The sequence below is a fragment of the Danio rerio genome, chromosome 13 (genome assembly GCF_049306965.1).
Source record: "Danio rerio strain Tuebingen ecotype United States chromosome 13, GRCz12tu, whole genome shotgun sequence".
Taxonomy (NCBI): domain Eukaryota; kingdom Metazoa; phylum Chordata; class Actinopteri; order Cypriniformes; family Danionidae; genus Danio; species Danio rerio.
The window spans coordinates 1,421,527-1,446,259 of record NC_133188.1 but is presented as its reverse complement, the minus strand read 5'-3'; the positions used below and the strand labels follow the sequence as shown (position 1 = coordinate 1,446,259).

The following is a 24,733-nucleotide window of genomic DNA, read 5'->3' as shown; positions in this document are numbered from 1 at the left end:
TGAATGAATAAATGAAGGAGTGAGTGAGTCAGTGGGTGAGTGAATGGACATGAATGAATGAATAAATGAATGAGTGAGTAAGTAGGTGAGTGAATGAGCATGAATGAATGAATAAATGAGTGAGTGAGTGAGTGAGTAAGCGAGCAGGTGAGTGAATAAATATGAATAAATGAATAAATGAATCAGTGAGTGAATGAGTGGGTAAGTGAATAAACATGAATGAATGAATAAATAAATAAATGAGTGAGTGACTGAGTGAGTAGGTGAGTGAATGAACATGAATGAATGAATAAATGAATGAGTGAGTGAGTGGGTGAGTGAATGAACATAAATGAATGAATAAATGAATGAGTGAGTGAGTGAGTGAGTGAGTGTATGAACATGAATGAATGAATGAATGAATGAATGAATGAATGAATGAATGAATGAATGAGTGAGTGGGTGAGTGAGTGTGTGAGTGAGTGAGTGAGTGAGTGAGTGAGTGAGTGAGTGAGTGAGTGAGTGAGTGTGAGTGTGCATGCAGTAACTCGCCTCTCTCTGCAGATTTGAGAAGCTCCTCATAATACTCCTTACAGGCCAGAACCTCCTTTTCCAGCTGAGCACAGTCTGCCATTGTGAACACCTCAGATTCATCGCTGTCCCTCAGGAAGTCCTGGAAGTGAGCCTGAAGATCGCTTAAAACTTGCTCATGATCTCCGGGCAGCAGCGTCTTGATCTGGAGAGATTTAAGAAATCTGAAAATGCACTTCCTGTTTATGTTCAGTTCAATTCTCAGATTGGGTCTGCAGACGTTTAACTGTAAGGTTTTAGAATGAAACAGAAATGCAAAGGAAAGCTCCATACCGAGGCCACGGTGCTTTTGCGGATGGCGCGGATGTCAGTCATCAGATAGTGCCAGGACACAACGCTCTTCATGTTGATGTGGGAGTGATGCCATAAAGCCAGAACATTCTGGTACAGCTGCTCAATCCTGAGGAAAAGAGAGAGACAGAGAGAGAGAACCAAACATTATACCTGATATTCAATATTACTGAGCAAAAATTCCCCACTGGGACGTCACCGTGAGGTCATAATGGGATATTGCAATGAATGCAAAACACTGCAATAGTGAATGAGGGAGTGAATGAATACGTGAATGAGTGAGTGCATGAATGAATGAATGAATGAATGAATGAATGAATGAATGGGTAAAAATAAATGAATGAATAATGAGTGAGTGAGTGAGTGAGTGAGTGAGTGAGTGAGTGAGTGAGTGAGTGAATGAGTGAGTGAACATGAATGAATGAATGAATGAATGAATGAATGAATCAGTTGGTGAGTAAATGAGTGAGTAAATGAATGAGAGAAAATGAATGAATGAATGAGTAGGTGAGTGAATGAACATGAATGAATTACTAAATGAATGAGTGAGTGAGTGAGTGAGTGAGTGAGTGAGTAAATGAATCAGTGGGTGAGGGAATGAGTGAGTGAATAAATTTTTGACTGAATGAATGAGTGAAATGAATGAGTAAGTAGGTGAGTGAATTAACATAAATAATTAAATGACTGAGTGAGTGGATGAATCCGTTGGTGGGTTAATAAGTGAGTGAATAGATGAGTGAAAATCAATAAATAAATGAATGAGTGGAATGAATGAATGAGTGAGTGAGTAAGTAGGTGAGTAAATGAACATGAATGAATGAATGAATGAATGAATGAATGAATGAAAAAATGAATGAATGAATGAATTAGTGGGTGAGTGAATGAGTGAGTGAATGAAAGAGTGAATGACAGATTGACAATGAATGAATGAATGAATGAATGAATGAATGAATGAAGGAATTAATTAATTAGTTAATGAGTGAAATGATTGAATGAGTGAATGGGTGAGTGAGTGAATGAGTAGGTGAGTGAGTGAGTGAGTGAGGTGAATGAATAAGTGAATGAGTGAATGAGTGGGTGAGTGAGTGAGTGAGTGAATGAATGAGTAGGTGAATGAATGAGTGAATGAGTGAGTGAGAGAATGAATGAATGAATGAATGAATGAGTGAAATGATTGAGTGAGTGAGTGAGTGAGTGAGTGAGTGAGTGAGTGGGGATTTCTTCACCTGCTTGCCATTTCAGTGGCTTCTTTATTGGGTGGAGGAACACTGAAGCAGACTGAAGGCACCATGGCCTCATTTCCAGACGTACTGATGACTTTCCACTTGGCTCTGTGCGAGTTGCTCACCAGAACACACTCGTCCTCTTTGCCGATGGTGATCTGAGGACAGACAGGTCACACAATGCATTACTGCATCTCTGTAAACATGAACAGCAGAAGCAGATCCTATAGTGAGCGCACCTCTATCTGCCGGTAGTCACAGATGGCTTTGACAGGTATGGACGTCCTGATGGGATTCTCTGGGTTTCTAGCCTTGAGCTGAACGATGGCTTTTGCTCGGCCCACTAACCCACCCACAGTACTGCTGTACTTCAGGAGCTGCTCCTTCTCATCCTGTGGAGAAACATCAGTCATGCATCAGCGCTGGAGTAGTGATCCACTCAAGTGCACGATACACACAAGATATACGGAGAAGCCTCCGGAACGAGACGTTTAGCGTGTGCACGTGTGACCCACCATCGACTCCTGAATGAGATCCTCCAGCCGGTGTAGACTGCTGCTTCTGTCACAGCTGTACTTCCTGTGAATGGCATCTTGGAGGCTCTTCAGGTAGTCCAGGGACTCTTTGGCATCGCTGAAAAACTATAAGGAGAGAAAGGTTAGGGTCTGACGAGACATTTTTACAAAACTTGAACATCTGTGAGGCTGAACTCACATCGAAGTAGACAGTGTTGTCTTTCAGGTGCTGCTCCACACAGTGGCAGAGCTGCAGGATCCAGCTCCACTGCGTCTGCATGGCCGCTCTGTACGCCTGATGGGACACACACACACATTATTTTTATTATTAAATGATCATAATAGTGGTCTATTCTAATGCAGCCCATGATGACAGCAGGTCCAGATGTGCTCACGCTAGTAAAAACGATGTAATGATGAAATATTTTAAGATGTTTGTTTAACCCGAGCTACTTTTAAGAGTGTTTTCCGGTTCCTCTACCTCAATGGTCAGCCTGGCCGGGTGGTTCTCCAGCAGGAGGTTCTCCGCTTTCTCCTGCACAGACCTGATCACCTCCTCCCTGTCGTCCAGTTCCCTCATCAGATCCTGTGGAGGATCCAGACACATGAACACACATTTCTAGACTGCTGAACAGTTTCAATCCTTTAATTTCTCATATTTAAAGATGTTGGGTGCTGTTGTGTATCCCTCTGTGTGTGTAATAAGCAACATGTGTGCACGTTTTAGACCTGCATATGCATGTATCAACACTGCAGAGACACTTTGATTGACATTCTCCCTTTGTACGTGTCATTAGAGGGGGAAAGCCCCGCCCACTAGTGACCATATCTCCCTCATTAGCATATGACGTAAGTCTTGTTTTTGAATCTGCCACTATGCTGAGGCATAGGCATTTGTAGCTCCGCCCTCTTTTGAAAAGAGCACAATCTCATTTGAATTTAAAGCGACAGTCACCAAATTGCCACACGATTAGAATCAAAGCCTAAAAGGGTCAGTTTTAAGAGTTATAAAACATTATCTGTGTGGTATTTTGAGCTGAAACATCACACACACACACTCTAGGACTAATTTTACATCTTGTAAAAAGGGCATAATCGGCGTCCTTCAATGTAAACATTCAGTATATGACTGATTGTTGTGAAGTGGACTCACAGAATGATAATCCCTCTTCCTGGAAACGCTGGTGTTTCTCTCGCTCCAGTCGAAGGCCACCTCCTCTTCCTCTTTCTCGTTCAGCCAGATCAGCTCTTGAGTGGCTCGGGACACAAAGTCATGCAGGCTGTCCAGGTTTCTCTGCCGCTCGCTGGAGCTTTTCTGACAGCACAGAGAAACACACAACAGGTTGAGACGCACTGCTTCGTGTAGAGGATATGATGTGTGGTGTGTGTTCACTCGGATGTTTACCAGCAGCCGGCTGTACAGAGTCTCCAACTTGTTGATCTTCTCTGAGTAGCTCTGCTTCAGCGGCTGCGTCATCTGCATCTGTAATGAAACACAGCTCAGTCAGGGTTTACTTTATTAAACGTTCTCTAATTGGCTGTAATGCAAATCATTTGAAGCAAACGTGCACACCAACATAACAATTGTGTCACATTTTTAACCTTATAAATGTTTATTGATATATTTATTAGATCATACTATCGACAATGTATTTTTTATTACTCTGAATAGATTTATTTATTCATTTTTGTCACTCTAAATTAAAATTGTAAATATTAACATAATGACTACCAAGAGGGAATAAATAATGCTTAAATATTATTATTATAATTATTATTATTATTATTATTATTATTATTGTTGTTGTTGTTGTTGTTGTTGATGATGATGTTATTATTATTATTATTATTAGTTTGTATTATTATTATTATTACTATTATTGTTGTTGTTGTTTTTATTATTATTATTATTATTATTAAAATAAATAAAAAAATAAATACAATAAAAATAAATAAAAATTTTTTTTTGCATTTTTCCCTCCAGATAATTAAAATTATTAACATTTACATAATGACTATCAGGAGGGAATAAATTTAACAAATATTATTAATGATGTTTAAATATTATTAATTTAATTATTATTATTATTATTATTATTATTATTATTATTATTATCATTATTAATAAAAACAAATAAATAAAATAAATAAATACATAAATACAAAAATATTTTTTTGATTTTTTCCTTAAAATAATTAAAATTTAAAATATTTACATAATGACTACCGAGAAGGAATAAATTATTTTAAAATATTATTAATAATGTTTTAATATGATTATTATTATTATTAAAAATAAATAAATAAATAAATATACTTTTTTGTATTTTTCCCATTAGATAATTGGCAAGGATAATTTTCTTGTGGTAATTAAGTTTATCTTGGAGTGCAAAAATTATATAAAAAAAAAGGTCATAGGACAAACTGGAATGTTATATTCTTTTCTATGAATGAATGGTTAAAAATTAATGAAACATTTAGATAAATATAAAACCTCAACAAGGTTGTATGAAAGCACAAAGTAAAAGTGATGAATGAATGATCAAGGTTTTCAGAAAAAAATTATATATATATATATATATATATATATATATATATATATATATATATATATATATATATATATATATATATATAAACATATATATATAAACATTTTTAAAAATCTGTGCATTTTATTTCCATTGTATTGAAGAGAGTCATGGCTTGTTGTACCTCACTCATTCTGGCTTCTTTAATGCTCATCTGGAACTCTTCGATGGCTTTGTGGAAATCTTTATGTTTCCCTAAATTGGACTCAACACTCAGCAAATCAGATCCCCATTCAGCCTGATCCAGCTGAACCTGTCAGACACAAAAACACATCAGATAAACTCATGAGCACAAAAAAAAATCATTTTATTAATTATACTTCTGTCATTCATTTTTTTCTATTACAAAAATAAAAAAAGTGCCGGCAGCTCTCTCTCTGCAACTCTCACACGGTCACTCAGTGAAGCTAAGCAGGGCTGTGCCCGGTCAGTACCTGGACGGGAGACTACATGAGAAGGTTGCTGCCGGAACTGGTGTTAGAGAGACCAGCAGGGGGCGCTCAACCTGTGGTATGTGTGGGTCGTAACACCCCAGTATAGGGACGGGGACTCTATACTGCTCAGTGAGCGCCGTCTTTCAGATAAGACGTTAAACTGAGGTCCCGACTCTCTGTGGTCTTTAAAAATCCCAGGATGTCCTTCAAAAAAAGAGTAGGGGTTTAACCCCGGCATCCTGGCCAAATCTACCCACTGGCCTCCTATCATGGCATAATAACCCTCCCCAGATCATAACTGGCTTCATCAATCTGTCTCCTCTCCATCAATCAGCTGGTGTGAGGTCTGGCGCAATAAGGCTGCCGTCACGTCATCCAGGTGGATGCTGCACACTGATGGAGGATGTGTAAAGCGCTTTGACTGCCCAGAAAAGCGCTATATAAATGTAAGGAATTATTATTATTATTATTATTGAAAAACAAATACGTATTTGAGTGCAAATGAGATTTCTGAAATATGATATGCTGCATTATTTTTTAAAGCGAAGCTTCCTCAGAGCCTGTGAATCAGTGTTTTATTTCATGCACTTCATGAGTTCACCTGCTCAGTCAATTGCGTCAACATTGTAAATGATTTTGCCGTTGCTGTCCTGAAGCGGGGGCCTGAGCTATCAAAACCCTGACGCCCCATTCACACGGGGCTTCAGCGTCAACACTTGACTGAAGGCGTGTCTGAAGTTGGGGCTGAAGTGATCGTCATAGAAGCGTCAGCCAATGAAATTCAGTCAGCAGTAGGCCACTGTCTAGCTGGTGTATTTGCATACAGCGATCTGATTGGCTGACGATTCCATCGGCGCTTGAAAAGTTGAGCTAGTCCCAACTTCTGCAGCGAGCAACGGCTCTAAAGCGGATCCACAATGCAGTTCGGCAACGCCCATTCAAAGTGACTGGGAAGTGTTGACGATGACACCCCGTGTGAATGGGTCGTTAGAGAGCTCGGACCTCCCACCCTTGAAGGAGACTCGAGGCTTGACTCCAGCTCCAAGTACGAGTCCCCGCCCCTTTTTAGTCCTCTTTTTGAGAAAACAGAGGAGGATTTTGGGAGGTGGAGGGACGCCTGAACAAAAGTCAACTGAAACTGTGCAACGTATATACACAGGTGATAATTGACTGCCCCACCTGACTGATCAGGCTCCTCCTGAACTTACGTTAGGAACTTCATCGAATATTTAATGTTTAAATAATTTTATTCCATTCAAAATAAATCCCTCATTAGCATATGACGTTAGTCTTGTTTTTGAATCTGCCACTATGCTGACACACAGGCATTTGTAGCTCCGCCCACTTTTGAAAAGAGCACAATCTCATTTGAATTTAAAGCGACAGTCACCAAAACGCCACACAATTAGGATCAAAGCCTGAAAGGGTCAGTTATGAAGCATTATTAGTGTGCAATTTTCATCTAAAACTTCACACACACACACACACACACACTCATCAGAGCGTTATTTTAAATCTTGTAACGTAATTTAATGCCGTTGATAATCCCTTATTCGTTTATTTTCTAAAATACCATCAATACCTGCATCTCCTCCACCCAGCTGAGCAGATCCTGCACAAACTTCATATTAGCCTCGTCCTCGCTCAGGTTGGGGTCCAGGAACGAGGATTTGAGCATGGGTTTGCGGATGTGTGTGTGTTTGAGGTGCTCCAGGACTCCTCCAGCTCCGGGATTCGAGAATGCTGAAACCGTTCCCACCACCGACTGCTGATGCATGCTGGGATTGCTAATCACTGGAGCACCGGCCGACGAAAGCAGACCCGCACTGAAGCCCGAGTTCAGGCTCTGCGTGATCCCCGAGATCATCATCTTGGTCTGTTCTGAGGTCAGAGTCCGTCCTTTACTGTAGACGGAGGAACACTCGCTCCTCAGAGACAGCAGGTCGTCACGCAGCTTCGACACCCTGAATACACACACACACACACCAAAACAACACATATGGTTACACTTTACAATAAGGTTGCATTAGTTAAGGTTGCATTAGTTAACATTTATTACAGTATCTGTTCATAGTTAATTAAAATAAAGTGGTTCATTTTTAGTTCAGGTTAACACACGATGCATTAACTAATGTTAACAAGCATGAAGTTGGATTTTAATAATGCATTAGTAAATGTTGTACTATAATTAATAAGTGTTGTTCATGTTAGTAAGTACATTAACTAATGAAAACATTATAAAGTGTGACCGCACATATTTAGGCTTCAAATAATGCAAAACATGCGGCTCTTACTTAGAGTTTTTGGCTTGTTTCCAGTCCAAATATCTTAAAAATCTCAAATAAAGAAGCATTTTGTAGACAATTAAATAGTATTTTAGTGTTTTAGGAAAAAATGCATCAAAATAAGATATTTTTTCTGTAAAACGAGCAAAGTAATCTGCTAATTCGGTAAGCAGAATAATATTATTTCAAAGTGAGAACCAGATTATTTTTCTGACCCCACTGGCAGATTATTTTGCTTGTTTTACGGAAAAAAAAAATCACTTTATTTTGACTCTAAATTGATTTTGACTCAATGTTTTTTGACTCGGTTTATTTTGACCTAAAACAAGACTATATTTTTTTAATTATCTAGAAAATGCTTCTAAATTAATTTCTTTTTAGATATTTGGACAAAAACTCAATATTCAGTATGCAATATTCTATTATTGTGTGTATTTTATTGTCATTTTCATTTTCTTTTCGGCTTCGACTGTGACCAATGCAATGTATGGGTGGCTATTCCTACACATGCACCTATGCAAATCAGGACTGTTTTTGAGCTCCAAGGTCACACATGTGATTCAAACCCCATAAAAAGATATGTTCATAAACTATGATGCCCACACATTTGCTGAACCAAACTCTCTTATGCACATTAAAACATTAATGCAACTTTGCTTATGCAGATATTGTGATTATTTACTTATTTACTACAAAGAATACTAATAAAAAGATTTACAGAATCTAAAAAATGATCATTTTTATTGTGTAAGTTTCCCACAAAGTGACTATTTTCATATTTTACACTTGAGCAGAAAGTAAATTGGAGCAACTTTGGATGAAAACATACAATAGCCTGGAGAAACACAGCAAGAGCATGATGCACAACTGTAGAATTGATGCACATCTTATTGTTTCTACTCAGCATTCGACACTTTCTTTTAGATTTTTGGTGAATTATTTTCTGACCTCTGTACAAGCTGATCGGCTAGGTAGAATTTCCCATCCAGCAGCTGCTGAATATCCACCACCTGCTGCCTCAGTAAAGTCTCACACTCCAGGAGAAAACCAGCGATTTCTGCTTCATTCTGGAACTGGATTCCTGATTCCAGACGCTTCACATCCTACAAGACAGAGGAATTCACTTTAAATATTTATTCAGTGTACTCAATGCCAAACAGTTATGCAAATCAATTTTAACAGTTACATTATTATAATGTATAAATGTATTTACTTGTTTATACTTTTGTTTAAGTTATTTAAAAGGTATTTTATATTTTAAAAATGTTCAGCAAATCTGTTTACATTTTCTTATTTTCATTTTTTTTTAAACAAATATAAATCTTGCTCAACTGTATTAGTTATGAATGTTTAGTTAACTAACTTGCAAACAGGACAAAATACTGATAATAGTATTTAAAATTACTGATAAAACAGCAATAGTTAGCTGATAATTAATGGAAATTCAATGTGTCTTACAACTTGTTTAAGAGCCAGCTATATTTACGAAATAGAAATTTCAAATAAATGCTCACCGACTGCAATATGGTGCATTTTATATTATATTATTTGATATTATATTATATTATTTTAATATAATATAATATAATATAATATAATATAATATAATATAATATAATATAATATAATATAATATAATATAATATAATATAATATAATATGATATAATATAATATAATATAATATAATAAAAATAGCTAAACATATATTATATTATATTATATTATATTATATTATATTATATTTTTTGCTATTTTTATTTATTTTATTTTATTTTATTTTATTTTATTTTATTTTAATATAATATAATATAATATAATATAATATAATATAATATAATATATTATAATATAATATAATATAATATAATATAATATAATATAATAAAAATAGCTAAACATATATTATTTTATATTATATTATATTATATTATATTATATTATATTATATTATATTATATTATATTATATTAAAATAAAATAAAATAAAATAAATAAAAATAGCAAAAAATATAATATAATATAATATAATATATGTTTTGCTATTTTTATTTATTATAATATAATATAATATAAAATAAAATAGAACAAAACAAGCAAAAAATATAATTACATAATATAATATAACATTATATAATATAATATAAAATAATATCATATAAAATAATATAAATAAATAAAAATTGCAAAAATATAATATAATATAATATATGTTTTGCTATTTTTATTAATTATAATATAATATAATATAAAATAAAATAGAACAAAAAAAAGCAAAAAAATATAATAACATTATATAATATAATATAAAATAAAATTATATAAAATTATATAAATAAATAAAAATAACAATATAAATTACTATAGCATAATATATAATTTTTTTACAGTTTTTTCACAATATAATAATTTTACATTTTTTATTTTATGTATTTTATTTTTTTACTTTGACATACAAAAAAATAATAATAATTAATTGTACTCACCGACTGCAGAGAGGTGCGTGCTAGCGCTAGTTTATCCTCTCCGGCTGCGCAGTCCCGCTGAACACGGTTTGCAATTTGCTGGAGCATCTCCAGTCTATGAAGACAGAAGAACACAGTCAGAACCAATGTGTATGTGTGAGAGAGAACTCCAGGGCAGTGTGTCCTAACCTGTGCCCACACCCTAACCCGCCGTAGCTGATAATGCTGGTGTTGTTTAGCATTAGCGGTGTGCTAGAAAGAGGCTCGCAAAACAGCAGGTTTTCAGCAGAGCTCCGGCTGGTCAGAATGCAGTCGGATGAGGTGCTGCTGCAGTACACCAGATTACTGCTCATCCTAACAGCACCTCCGTCAACACACACAGCACTGAGAGCACACGCTCACACACACTCTTATATATAGGCTCAGAGTGCGAATACACGACGCCTGGGGTGAGTAAAAGTGATCCAGCGCAGGTTGAGGCACACCAAAACAACACATTCCTCACATTAGTACAACTGCTGCAGTTATATAATCAGGTCATTATCAAAGAGCTCAGAGATTCACAGGCCAACTGCCTGTTTTTAGGTAAGTGTTATAAGTAACACAAGTGTATATTGCACATTACATGTGTTACTAGTGTGTGTGTACTAGTTTTGATGGTTTATAAGGACAGTTGTTTTGTATAGTGACGTGGTTATGATCTAGTTGTACTCTATTAATGTGGTTTATGAGGCCATTGCCTTGCATTCATTCATTTTCCTTCGGCTTAATCCCTTCATTCATCAGAGGTCACAACAGCGGAATGAACCGCCATTTATCCAGCATATGTTTTATGCAACGGATTCCCTTCCAGCTGCAACCCAGTACTGGGAAACATGCATACACACTCATTCATACACACACTACAGCCAAATTAGTTTATTCAATTCACCTCTAGTGCATGTGTTTGGACTGTGGGAGTATGAGGTATGATCTGGTTGTTCTCTACTAATATGGTTTATGAGGACATGCCTTTTGTCATCAACATTCAAAACACTTAATAATACTTATCAGTGTCTTTATAATAGCATCCACATGTTTCCTGTGAGGGTTGGGTTTAGGGGTAGGGCCATATAATAAGATCTTGCATCTGTTATATAATATATTACACATGGAGAGTCCCTTTAATCCAACAATACCATGATGTGTGTGTGTGTGTGTGTGTGTGTATACTAGTTTTGGTGGTTTATACGGACAGTTTTATTGTATAATCACATGGTGATGATCTAGTTGTACTCTATTAAGGTGGTTTACGAGGACATGTCTTTTGTCATCGTCATTCAAAACACCTAATATGACTTAATAGCGTCTTTTGACCACAGGTTTACCACAGGTTTCTTGTTAGGGTTGGGTTTAGGGGTAAAGCCATATAATAAGATCTTTTTTCGGTTATATAATATATTACACATATGGAGAGTCCCTTTAAATCAACAATACCACCATATGTGTGTGTGTGTGTGTGTGTGTGTGTGTGTTTGTGTGTGTGTGTGTGTGTGTGTTTAAACTAGTTGTGGTGGTGTATAAGGACAGTTTTTTGTATAATGTCACGGTTATGATCTAGTTGTACTCTATTAAGGTGGTTTATTAGGACATGCCTTTTGTCATTGTAAATTAAAACACTTAATAAGACTTAATAGCATCTTTTGACACAATTTTACCACAGGATCCTCACGAGGGTTTAGCGGTAAAGCCATATAATAAGATCTTTTTTTCTGTTATATAATATATTATACATATGGAGAGTCCTTTTAATCCAACAATACCACCATGTGTGTGTGTGTGTGTGTGTGTGTGTGTGTGTGTGTGTGTGTGTGTGTGTGTACTAGTTTTGGTGGTTTACAAGGACAGTTTTTTTGTATAATGACACGGTTATGATCTAGTTGTACTCTATTAAGGTGGTTTATGAGGACATGCCATTGGTCATCACAATTCAAAGCACTTAAAAATCATATTTAATGGCGTCTTTTGACATCATTTTGCCAAATGTTACCTGTGAGGGTTGGGTTTAGGGGAAGAGCCATATAATAAGATTTTTTTTTCCTGTTATATAATACATTACACCTATGGAGAGTCCCTATAATCCAACAACAAAACCATGTGTGTGTGTGTGTGTGTGTATACTAGCTTTGGTGGTTTATAAGAACATTTTTTTTGTATAATGACATACTTATGATCTAGTTGTACTCTATTTGGTGGTTTATGAAGACATGCCTTTTGTCCTTGTAATTCAAAGCACTTAATACTTAATAGCGTTTTTATAACAGCGTCCACAGGTTTTCTGTGATGGTTGGGTTTAAGGGTAGCACCATATAGTACGTTTTTTCTGTTATATAATATATTACACATATGCAGATTCCCTTTAATACAACAATGCCACCTGGTTTGTGTGTCTGTATACTATATCTGGTGGTTTATAAGGACTTTTTTTGTATGATGACATGCTTATAATCTAGTTTTACTCTATTAAGGTGGTTTATGAGGACATGCCCTTTGTTATCGTCATTCAAAACATTTAATAGTGTCTTTTGACATAATTTTGCCTCAGGTTTCCTGTGAGGGTTGGGTTTAGGGGCAGGGCCATATAATTAGATAATGTTTCTGTTATATAATATATTATACATATGGAAAGTCCCTTTAATCCAACAATACCACCATGTGTGTGTGTGTGTGTGCATACTAGTTTTAGTGGTTTATAAGGACAGTTTTATTGTATAAATACATGGTTATGACCTAGTTGTACTCTACTAATATGGTTTACGAGGACATGCCTTTTGTCATTGTAACTCAAAACACTTAATACTTAATAGCGTCTTTTGACATAACTTTGCCACAGGTTTAGATTGGGTTTAGAGGTAGGGCCATATAAGACCTTTTTTTCTGCTATATAATATAGTACACATACAAAGTGTCCCTTTAATCCAACAATGCCACCATGTGTGTGTGCTAGTTTTGGTGGTTTATAAGGACAGTTTTTTGTATGATGACATGGTTATGACCTAGTTGTACTCTATTAAGGTGGTTTACAAGGACATGCCTTTTGTCATCATAATTTCAAAACCCTTAATAATACTTAATAGTGTTTTTTTGACATAATTCTGCCACAGGTTTCCTGTGACGGTTGGGTTTAGGGGTATAGGGCCACACAACAAGATCTTTTTTCTGTTATTTATATATATTTATAGTAATCAGTTACATAAAACTACTAATATGTGAAAAGTGAAGCTTGTAAACTAGCAGCATCAAACAAGAGTGCAAACATAAAGGCTCTAATTAATGCACAACACAGTATCCCAATCTCATGTTTTATAAATAAGGCCCAGTGACTGTTTATAGAGTTACAAAACACTCCCTCCATCACCTATTGGTCAGAAAAACAATTAGCCCCGCCCAGAACTCACGAGATGGGTTGAGCATCACTGGTTGCTACAGTAAGGCGATTATAATTCTCAGAGAAATCAATGTTTTGACAGCATCGAAGTGTTTATACTATCAGCTGAATGACTTCTACTTCTTTATTTATAGCTTCTTAAGTTGTTTTTTGGCATATTTCAGCTTTAAAAAAAGAAAATAAGCGCAAATTGCTTAATAAATTCAATTTATTTCATCAAAAATGTTGTTAAACTTACTAAATCTCAAAGATATTATGCATATTAACCAAATAAACTGTTGCTACACTCAACAAATGACGCCTGCTCTTTGTTTAAAATCAGCAGACAACACAATTCTTGAGGATGTCTCAGGACACCTTGATTGTTTTATGTTCAATCCACCTAAATTTGTAAAAACTTATGTTAACTTGATTCCTTCATGTTGTCCCTGCACAAATCCATCGTGTGGAAGCCAGCGTTTTGTACAGTATAACAGGGGTTTGATTTGTTTAAAATAAAATGATTAAAAAAGCAAACGTCAAATATGTCAGGCAGGCAGTGAGTGGATTCCTCAGTGGATGCATGTCATCCACGCCCATATTCCCTCATTAAGAAATAGCGATGGAGAGATAGACAGAGAGTGTAAATCTGTACCTGTCCACCTCCGGCCTCAGGCTCTTCTCTCGCTCCAGCATGGCCACGATCAGCTTTCCCCACTCTTTCTCCACATCATTGGGATGAAAGCCCGGAGGCAGCTGCACGCGCCCGAACTCTATCCATATCTACATCACATACAACACAGCAGAGTTCAAGAACATCCTACTGTACATGTGTCAAAACTGTAATGCATTACAAGGTCACACTTTACAATAGAGTTTGTATTTACTAACATGAACTAATTATGCACATACTGTACAGCATTTACTAATCACAGTTCAACATTTACTAACTGCATTATTAATGCATTATTAACATCCAAATTCATGCGTTATCATTGGTTAATGCACCATGAACTAACGACGAGCGACTCTATTTCTATAAACTAAGGCATTTTTGAAGTTACTCAGCCAACATTGGTTATAATGCATCACTTTCAATGGTAACTTTCCCCAAACACGTACTGTAGATGCAGAAAACAACTACAAATGACCAAAACAACACGAGCGTACCTCCAGCATTTTGTAGAGATGCTTGATTTTGGACTTTTCGTTCTCTTTTGGTGGTATTTCGTTCTCTTTAAAGTGTAGATACTGAGTATAAAGTGCCTGCAGAGATTAAGAAAAGGATTAGTTATCATGAAGGAAAGCACTGAGCAGAAGAACACACAATATATTATATATAATATAATATATAAGACGCTTTATGTTAGGGATAAAGCACATCCAGGAGGTTGTTTTCACAGAGTAAAGCAGGACAGGTTGTGCTAAATTAAGCAGAGCACTGTTGTATAAGACTGAAGGGTTTATTCTGTGCAAACAACCATCCTGGATGGACTTTCATTCATTCATTCATTTTCTTGTCGGCTTAGTCCCTTTATTAATCTGGGGTCGCCACAGCGGAATGAACCGCCAACTTATCCAGCAAGTTTTTACGCAGCGGATGACCTTCTAGACGCAACCCATCTCTGGGAAACATCCACACACACACTCATACACTACGGACAATTTAGCCTACCCAATTCACCTGTACCGCATGTCTTTGGACTGTGGGGGAAACCGGAGCACCCGGAGGAAACCCACACGAAGGCAGGAAGAACATGCAAACTCCACACAGAAACGCCAACTGAGCCGAGGCTCGAACCAGCGACCCAGCGACCCAGCGACCTTCTTGCTGTGAGGCGACAGCACTACCTACTGCGCCACTGCCTCGCCCTGAATGTACTTTATCTCACTTATTGAGCCTGTGTTGTTTAGCATTTGTTATCTGGGAATAACATACGTCACGACTGACCAATCAGAACAGCAGCGTAATGATCATTTTTAACAACAGTAAATCTGTTTCAGTTCACTGATGCTTAAATCTAGCGAGTATCAGAGGCTTTTTTAATCAGAAAAAATGTCTAATATCTGACAAAACAATGTTACAAATATTTCTGCATCTCATAATTCAAATGTAAAGCCTCTCAAGTCATATAGTTTTCCCCAAATCATATTTAAAACCCATGTGTACATATATTAGTTGGTACTAATATGTGTGCTATTGTGCTACTATTGTTAATTATACCTTTTTTCAAGAGTTTCAGTTCATTTTTATTGAAATATTTTCTATTTTCAGTTAATTTAGTTTTAGTTATTGTCATTTCTCATGACTTTATTTATTATTTCTATGTTTATTTTGTTTGTTTTGTTGTGAAATACATTGCTAAAATTTAATGAGCAAAAAAGAAATGCTATTTTGCCAACCCTGACAACAGTGTTTAACCCTTTTATCTGTGAATGCGTTATACCGCCCCGTAGCGTTTGTTTTAAAGATGAAATGCATATTTAGCTCTGGCTACATAATTTGCGCTCACCAGAAATGTATACGGGGGTACATTTTCACAAAGAGCCTCTGTTATAAACATGCTAACAACAGTGTGCTAAACATGCTAACAACCATGTGCTAAACATCCTACCCAAACTTATTATTGATACGTACCCCTACATACATGTCTGGAGAGCATGAAATACGTCCTAGGAGCTACGTTTCTTTGCAGCTTTTGTTTTCGCAAATCCACCAGAGGGCGCTGTGTACGTTTTTTCAGATCTCAAATTTCTCTCGCGAGTGCCATTTACGCCTGCTGTTCTCACGTAAATCCACTAGAGGCCGCTGTCGACTGCCTGAGCAACTGATCCCCCCACACACTTCCCAAAACCCAACCGATAGTGTTTAAAAAAGTAATTCAGAAAAAAAGCCTGATTTTTACCACGTTTTCATATTTTAATAATCATTTTTAACAACAGTGAATCTGTAAATCGGTTTCAGTTCACTGATGCTTAATGCTAGCGATTATCAGAGGCTTTTTTAATCAGAAAAAGGTTTAATATCTGACAAAACAATGTTACAAGTATTTCTGGATCTCATAACTTAAATATAAAGCCTCTTAAGTCATTTAGTTTTCCCCAAATCATATTCAAAACCCATGTGTACATATATTAGTTAGTACTAATATGTGTGCTATTGTGCTACTATTGTTACTCTATAGCTTATTTCAAGAGTTTCAGTTCATTTTTAGTTGTATATTTTCTATTTTCAGTTCATTTTGTTTGAGTTTTTTGTCATTTCTCATGACTTTATTTATTATTTCTATGTTTAATATGTTTGTTGTTGTTGTGAATAAGAAATGTTATTCTGCCGACTCTGCCAACAGTGTTTTATCCATTTATTTTTTAATGCTCCACAACTCAATACCATCATTTTTTACTCAATAACACAGCTAGCATCATCCTGAAAAGTGTCTCACCTTGAGCTCCACAGGACTGCTGGGAAAATGTCTGTCTGACATCACAGTCACGTTGTGTTTGATCCACTGACTGAGGTAATTTACCATGTTCTGGTACTCCACCCATTTCACATCCACATCCTGAAACACAAACAACTTCAGTCAGTCTTCTGTTCACACTAGCAATGTGCTAAACATGCTAACAAGAGTGTGCTAAACATCCAACCCAGGCTCATGGATACGAACCCCAGTATACATTTCTAAAAAGCAGCAAAAATGTGCCAGGAGCTACTTTTGTTTGCAGTTTTGTTTTGCAAATCCACTAGAGGCCGCTGTGTACGCTTGTTTAGATCTTAAATTTCTCTCACGAGTGCCATTCGTTCTCACATAAATTCACCAGAGGCCGCTGTCGACACTGACTGACGGACTGACCAATCGACTGACCACCCTCCCCCTTCCCTCAACCCAACCGATAGTGTTTTCAAAAGCTGTAGTAAAATACTGTAGTTTTCTACAACTATAAGGTTTATACTACAAAACACTGCAGTTTACTTTAGTTAATTTGGGATAGTTCACACAAAATAAATAAACCTGTTTAAATGCATTTCATTCTGTTGAACACAAAAGAAGATATTTTGAAGAATGTTGGAAACCTGTATTCATTGACTGCCATAATATTTTCCTTTTTGGAAGTCAATGGTTACAGGCTTTCAGCATTCCTCAAAATATCTTCTTTTGCAGTTAATAGAAAAAAGTAACAAAAACAGGCAAAGGAAGATGTTTTGAAAAATGTTGAAAACCTGTAACTACTGACTTCTGTAGTATTTCCTTTTTTGGAATTCAGTGGTTACAGGTTTTTAGCATTCCTCAAAATATCTTCTTTTGCATTCAATAGAAAAAAGAAACTCAAACAAAGGAAGATATTTTGAAGAATGCTGGAAACCTGTAACCTTTGACATCCAAAAAATGAAATACTATGGAAGTCAATGGTTACAGGTTTCCAGCATTCCTCAAAATTACTTATTTTGCATTCAATAGAAAAAAGTGACTCAAGCAGGCAAAGGAAGATATTTTTAAGAATGTTGGAAACCTGTACCCATTGACTTCCATGGTATTTTCTTTCTAGGAAGTCAATGGTTACAGGTTTTTAGCGTTCCTCAAATATCTTCATTTGCATTCAATAAAAAAAGGAACTCAAACAGGCAAAGGAAAATATTTTGAAGAATGCTGAAAACCTGTAATCATTGACTTCCATAGTATTTCCTTTTTTATATGTCAATGGTTACAGGTTTCCAGCATTCTTCAAAATATCTTCCTTTGCCTGTTTGAGTTTCTTTTTTTCTATTGAACGTAAATAAAAAGATATTTTGAAGAATGCTGGAAACCTGTAACCATTGACTCCCAAAAAAGAAAATAGTATGGAAGTCAATGGTTACATGTTTTTAGCATTCCTTAAAATATCTTCTTTTGCATTCAATTGAAAAAAGTGACTCAAACAGGCAAAGGAATATATTTTGAAGAATGTTGGAAACCTGTAACCATTGACTTCCATAGTATTTGCTTTTTTTGGATGTCAATGGTTACAGGTTTCCAGCAATCTTCAAAATATGTTCATTTGCATTTAATATTAAAAAGAAACTCAAACAGGCAAAGGAAGATATTTGGAAGAACGCTGAAAACCTGTAATCATTGACTTCCAAAAAGGAATAATTATGGACGTCAATAGTTACAGGTTTCTAGCATTCTTCAAAATATCTTCCTTTGCGTCCAAAGCAAAAAAAAAAGCAGCTCAAACAGGTTTGGATGTGTAAATCATGACTAAATTTAAATTTCTGTGTGAACTGCCCCTTTAATTCCTGCACATCTTCTCAACTTTCTAAAATATTCCTTCAGTTTAAGTCCATTTGCACATTTCTTTGAGAATTGCAAGCATGTTTCACTGAAGATCTGCGTGATTTAAATGTCAACAGTGACTCTTCTCCTCAGGCATCTTCATTATCCAGGTCTGGGAATGACTCCAAAAACCCACAGATTCCTTAAAAGCTTCCAACTTAGTTTAAAATCCTCCATAACAAGCCTCAAACTCCTACATGTAACATGGAATACAGCAAGTTTATTTGCACAAACCAAGACAAGAACTACTGTCCCACACAGATCAGACAAATGTTTTAAACTCTCATGCCAAAACGATGTTAATACTGCTAGCAATGTTGTTGTATTGACTATATTACCTTCAAAACCAGACTGACTGGACAGGATTTCTCAATTCAATATGATCTCAGTAAACTTTCTGTATATTTACTGTAGTTATGTTCAAGTAATCTTGTCATTTAAACACTTTAAAGGGTCACGAAACACCAGAACACGTGTTTGAGCTGTTAACAGTGGTATATGTGTCCCACACTGCTAAAAACACTATATATATTACGCCAATATTTCACTAAAAAGTGTAAATTGGTTGTTTTTGCGTTATTTCAAGCAAATTCTTTCTTCCGGTTTGAAACGAATTTTTGAAGCTGCGTCACGGTCATGACATAATAGCGTGTATTCCAGCATGCAGACTGGACGTCTGTGCCAGAGTGTGTCTTATTACGTCTTACAGTGTGCTGCATTAATGCATGAGTAAAGCTTGGTTCAAACCAATCAGCGCGCTCTATTGTGCAACTTCATTAATATTCATTACTGTCACAGTGTTTAGACGACAGAGACGCCACGTTGTGTTGGCAAAACAAGCGTGAAGTGTTGCTTTTATAGTTTGCTGCCGTTAAGTTTCGTTTTCATTTTCTCTCTGTGAGAGCTCAGCTGGAGTCACGTGTGGATTAACAGTGTACGCGACGCTCGACAACAATAACTTACGTGTCTAAGGAGGATTATTGTTTACCTGAGAGCTGTTCTCATCTGCAAACGCTGAGATCCGGACTCGCTGCTCGTCTCCTCTTAATACAGACGCAGCTCTAGTTGCTGGTGATTGTCCTGTCTCTACAGATTTGGTAAGTGAGCGACCAGTGCTCTTTGTTTATTCAGTTCGTATTTTATTCGTATCGAAAAAACTATTGTACCGAGTGTAAACAAGTTAGCACCACAACCAAACTTTAACCTCGTGTAGGATTTTGTGAGCGGAATAACACATGCGGCTTTCTGACGCTACCTGCCGTGTGCATCTAAGTTTTCGGGAAATGCTGAGTTTTTTTTCTCTCATTCGCCGTGCGGTATTAAACATTGCATGAAAAATACACGCTTAGAGCAGATCCTTGAATCAAATATCTCGTGTGTCGCGAGGGGCATGAATGAATTCCCTGAATGAAAGAGCCAAACTGCAGTTAAAGTCCACCATTTAATAATTTGACAAATAATTCGACTACAGATGTCCATGTAAACAGTCACTTTGTCCGCTGTGTGTGTGTGTGTGTGTGTGTGTGTTTTGACCCTGAAATTCAGCGCGCCTAAATAGACACTCCCACACCACGCCTCTTTTCTTCCTTCGACACTCCCCCCTAAACAGAGCTGGACACGCCCACTTTTCGGACTTTTTCCAAAGTAGAGGTGTGAAAACACCCTGCTGAAACGAGGGGGCTTCATGGCCCTTTAAAGTGCTGACTAACACACTCAGTATTACATTTAAAGTTAGTACATATTAAATGTCAACTTCATTAATTACAAATAACTTGAAATATAATATACAAGTTTCAATATAAATTACATTTAGATGTATTGTAGTTCATCAATTAAGAAATTAAGCAGAACTTAAGTCTTAAGTACGTTCAGTTTGCACTGTTACAGTTTATAATTGATGTAATCAGTATTCCTCATAGAGTGCTGAAGTCTGTTTATTTATTTTTTGTTTGGTGATTAATATATGATGCTACTTACATTTGCATTGATGCCATCTCCACCTTCTGGTACTTTTGGGAAGACGTCATATAATGTGGAAACATATGTAATGACAGATTTCTCATCCGGTGAAGACACGTCGACATCTGTTTAGAGGGGGAAAGCTTTTCTTTAGGCACATGATACTTAATAAAACAGTTTTGCATTGCATTGCTTCCATGCGTAGAACATTTGGGATGAGTTATGGGAAAGTATTGGGCAACACGGTGGCTCAGTGGCCAGCACTGTGGCCTCACAGCAAGAAGGTCACTGGTTCAAGTCCCGGCTGGGTCAGTTGGCATTTCTGTGTGGAGTTTGCATGTTCTCCCCGTGTTGGTGTGGGTTTCCTCCGGGTGCTCCGGTTTCCCCCACAGTCTAAACACATGCGCTATAGGGGGAATTGATGAACTAAATTGGCTGTAGTGTGTGAGTGTATTGGTGTTTCCCAGTACTGGGTTGCAGCTGGAAGGGCATATGCTGCGTAAAACATATGCTGGAATAGTTGGTGGTTCATTCTGCTGTGGCGACCCCTGATGAATAACGTGAATTAAGTTTTCCAGTAATGGGAAACACCCATACACACTCATTCACACACACTCATACACTACAGCCAATTGTGTTTACCCAATTCTACTATACCACATGTGTTTGGACTGTGGGGGAAACTGGAGCACCAGGAGGAAACCCACGCCAACACGAGGAGAACATGCAAACTCTGCACAGAAATGCCAACTGACCCAGCCGGGACTCGAACCAGCGACCTTCTTGCTGTGAGGTAACAGTGCTAAGCACTGAGCCACCGTGCCGCCAACCTTACTACTTTTAATACGAATGCTATTTGTATGTGCATATAGGACTTGCAGGGACACTGGTTGTGTTAGGGCTAAAACTCACCCTCTGGATCCAGCAGTCGAGCCACACCGAGCTGCTCCGCCACACCGAACGCCTGCTCCAGGTTAGATCTGCTGGTTTGTGCCGAGACTCTGCTCATGTCCACCAGATCAGGCCTGGATGAAGACACAAACACAAGATTACAATTAGGCAAAAATGGTGTTATTTTTTATTTAATATATTAAGTTTTTAGTTATGATGCTCCCAAAATCATTCTGCATAAATCCATAGGTTTTTAACCAAATTCTCTGCAAAAATAGACAAAATGTCCGCAGATTCTGTCTGGCCCTACTTATAACACATGAAAACAAATGCAAACACAGTCAATTCATATGCAAACTGCGCTGTTACCTGTACTTATGGATGATGGCGTTAAAGAGGCGTCCGTCTCTCCAGGAGGTAGTGAAGTTGTCGCAGCGGACCCCGACGTATCCTTCAGTCATCTGCTTGGACCACAGCAGAAGCCTCTCCTTGGCCGTCATGTCCTCGGATTCGCCTGTCACGTGAATTTCTGAGATCTGCACAGAAAAAAAAAAGTTTACATTATTGCTGTTTATTAGGATGCTCAGAAAGCACTGCGCTATGAAACCCATTCATTCACTTTTCAATAAGGTTGTGTTAGTTAATGCATTTACTAACATGAACAGACAATGAACAATTCATTTATTACAGTAATTAATCGTGACCGTTTTTTTATTTGATTTTACCGTGAGTTAACATGAGCTGACAATGAACAACTGTATTTTCATTGTTCATGTTAACTCATGGGGCATTAACTAATGATAACAAGCATAAACTTTATAACTTAATAACCTTATTGTAAGTGTGACCATAATGATAATTTTAATATTTAATAACAATATTAATAATAATAATATTAATAATAATAATAATAATAACAATAATATTAATAACAACGATAATAATAATAATAATAATAATATAATAACAATAATAATAATAACAATAATAATAATAAGAAGAAGAAGAAGAAGAATTCATGAGATTTGTAGAGTCATTGCAAAGTATTACCATAACAGAGTAACACTTGATCGTTTACATGCGTTTTAAAGGCATTTCAAGAGTTTAAAGCATTTGGACCCCAAAATATACAACATTTGTAGCTTTAATGAAGAATAATTTTACTGAATCCCTATAATGAAGATTATACAGTGTTATTTTTACATTTCATTATTCAATTTCTGTGTCCGAATATCGTTTGACTCTCCTGAAACTGTTTCTTTTACTTTTGTCTTTGCTCTAATGCAATTACTCTTCCGTACAATTTGTTTATTGTATTTATACATGATCCACACCTTTACAAAATCACCCCAATCAACCTAAATTCAAGATTTTTTTTTTACTAATAGAACCATTCAAGCCTTCTGGTGAAATTGTATTCATACCGCAATATATATAGCAGAAAAACAAAATATCGCAATGTCATATTTTTAATGTCCAATATCGTGAAGCTGTAATACACAGTGGTCAGCATAAATGAGCATAAAACACCCCTCACAGAGCTTTCGTTTAACTTCATATTTAAATTTAAAATCTATGATATGCTTTATTATAAGATATTTGTGCATATACATTAGATTAATCAGTACCAAAGACAAAACTGGAACTAGTTATAACTATATGTCAGAGCAAAATATGAGATAAAATTGTAATAAACATAAAAAAAATCTAATTTAGTTGAAAATTTGTAATTTAGTGGATTTAAATGCATTATATTTCTATTCGTGAAGCTGTTTAGTGACTAAACACGTATTTTAATGAATGTAACTGATTAATAAAACTGAATTGTTTAATGCACCAAACAGTATTATCAGCAATAATTGAGAAATGGACACAAATATTTATTTTTAAAAGAAAATACTGATAATATATTGATATTTACTATCTAATAAGTATTATTACACATGACAGATCTGGAAATAACAGCCTCTCTAGCCTTCAAAACATGATTTCATTTCATAATGCTCATGAAACGTGCAGGAATACGGTTCTGGTTTGATTTTCCAGGTTCATTTCAGTGCATGTCTGTTAGGAAGTTGTGTTAAAACATGGATTTTATTTTCTTACTAAGTCATATAGACCTTTCATTTAGTATAAAACAACAAACTGAATTGAATGCACATGCTGTGGTGAATAGGCTTACACAAATCACAACTTTCAAACCAGTTTTAGGGACTTTTTGTCTAAAAACAATTCCCAGAAACCCAGAACCCAAACATGCAGTGTATTGATAAACAACAGAACAGCCCACTGAACACTGTTTTCAGTCCTGTGAAACATTATTACTGTATGTCCTTCCTTGGCTGTGGTCTGTTCAGGAAATCTTGAAAAAGATGGTCCGTTTATAATGGATATTCTCCTTAAAAATTATTTCCTGATTTTCTTTTATTTTCTTTCTAAGATATTCTTTCCTAAAAAGTATCATGTTGGCACATTACAGGGGGAAAAGTATTGTCTTAGCAATGGTACCATTTTAAAAGTATTGATTTGTCACCGTTATCATTTAAAATGTATATTTTGGCTCTAGTTCTGTTATAAAAGTATCGTTGTGGCACCTGTATGGTTTTAAAAGGCACTGCTACCATTTTAGAAGTATATTTTTGGCACCAGTGCTGTTTGAAATGTATAATTATTTTGGCACTGGTACTATTTTAAAAGTATCATTTTGGCACCAACTCCATTTAAAAGTATTGAGTTGGCACCTGTACCATTTTAAAAGTATCATATTGGCACCAGAACAGTTCTAAAAG

The 24,733-nt window shown here is 36.1% G+C and overlaps 2 protein-coding genes across 51 annotated transcripts in view; both read right to left on the bottom strand.

The window, feature by feature from the left end:
* The window catches only part of dst (dystonin), a 291,360-nt gene that overhangs the window by 182,337 nt on the left and 84,290 nt on the right, over window positions 1–24,733 (bottom strand). For all 50 annotated transcript variants that reach the window (XM_073920444.1, XM_073920447.1, XM_073920445.1 and 47 more), the window contains 19 exons: window positions 22,314–22,480; window positions 21,966–22,078; window positions 21,072–21,178; window positions 17,223–17,342; window positions 14,950–15,045; window positions 14,435–14,562; window positions 10,395–10,488; window positions 8,858–9,012; window positions 7,207–7,588; window positions 5,315–5,443; window positions 4,005–4,082; window positions 3,753–3,914; window positions 3,081–3,185; window positions 2,799–2,894; window positions 2,600–2,725; window positions 2,324–2,476; window positions 2,088–2,242; window positions 844–970; window positions 532–715 (listed from right to left, as the gene is read on the bottom strand). In XM_073920444.1, coding sequence (XP_073776545.1) covers window positions 532–715; window positions 844–970; window positions 2,088–2,242; window positions 2,324–2,476; window positions 2,600–2,725; window positions 2,799–2,894; window positions 3,081–3,185; window positions 3,753–3,914; window positions 4,005–4,082; window positions 5,315–5,443; window positions 7,207–7,588; window positions 8,858–9,012; window positions 10,395–10,488; window positions 14,435–14,562; window positions 14,950–15,045; window positions 17,223–17,342; window positions 21,072–21,178; window positions 21,966–22,078; window positions 22,314–22,480 — 2,677 coding nt within the window. The remainder of the gene's footprint in view (window positions 1–531; window positions 716–843; window positions 971–2,087; window positions 2,243–2,323; window positions 2,477–2,599; window positions 2,726–2,798; window positions 2,895–3,080; window positions 3,186–3,752; window positions 3,915–4,004; window positions 4,083–5,314; window positions 5,444–7,206; window positions 7,589–8,857; window positions 9,013–10,394; window positions 10,489–14,434; window positions 14,563–14,949; window positions 15,046–17,222; window positions 17,343–21,071; window positions 21,179–21,965; window positions 22,079–22,313; window positions 22,481–24,733) is intronic.
* The window catches only part of nrxn1b (neurexin 1b), a 799,620-nt gene continuing 795,404 nt past the window's right edge, over window positions 20,518–24,733 (bottom strand). The window contains exon 7 of the transcript XR_012388554.1: window positions 20,518–20,784. The gene's annotated coding sequence lies outside the window, so the exon portion shown is untranslated. The remainder of the gene's footprint in view (window positions 20,785–24,733) is intronic.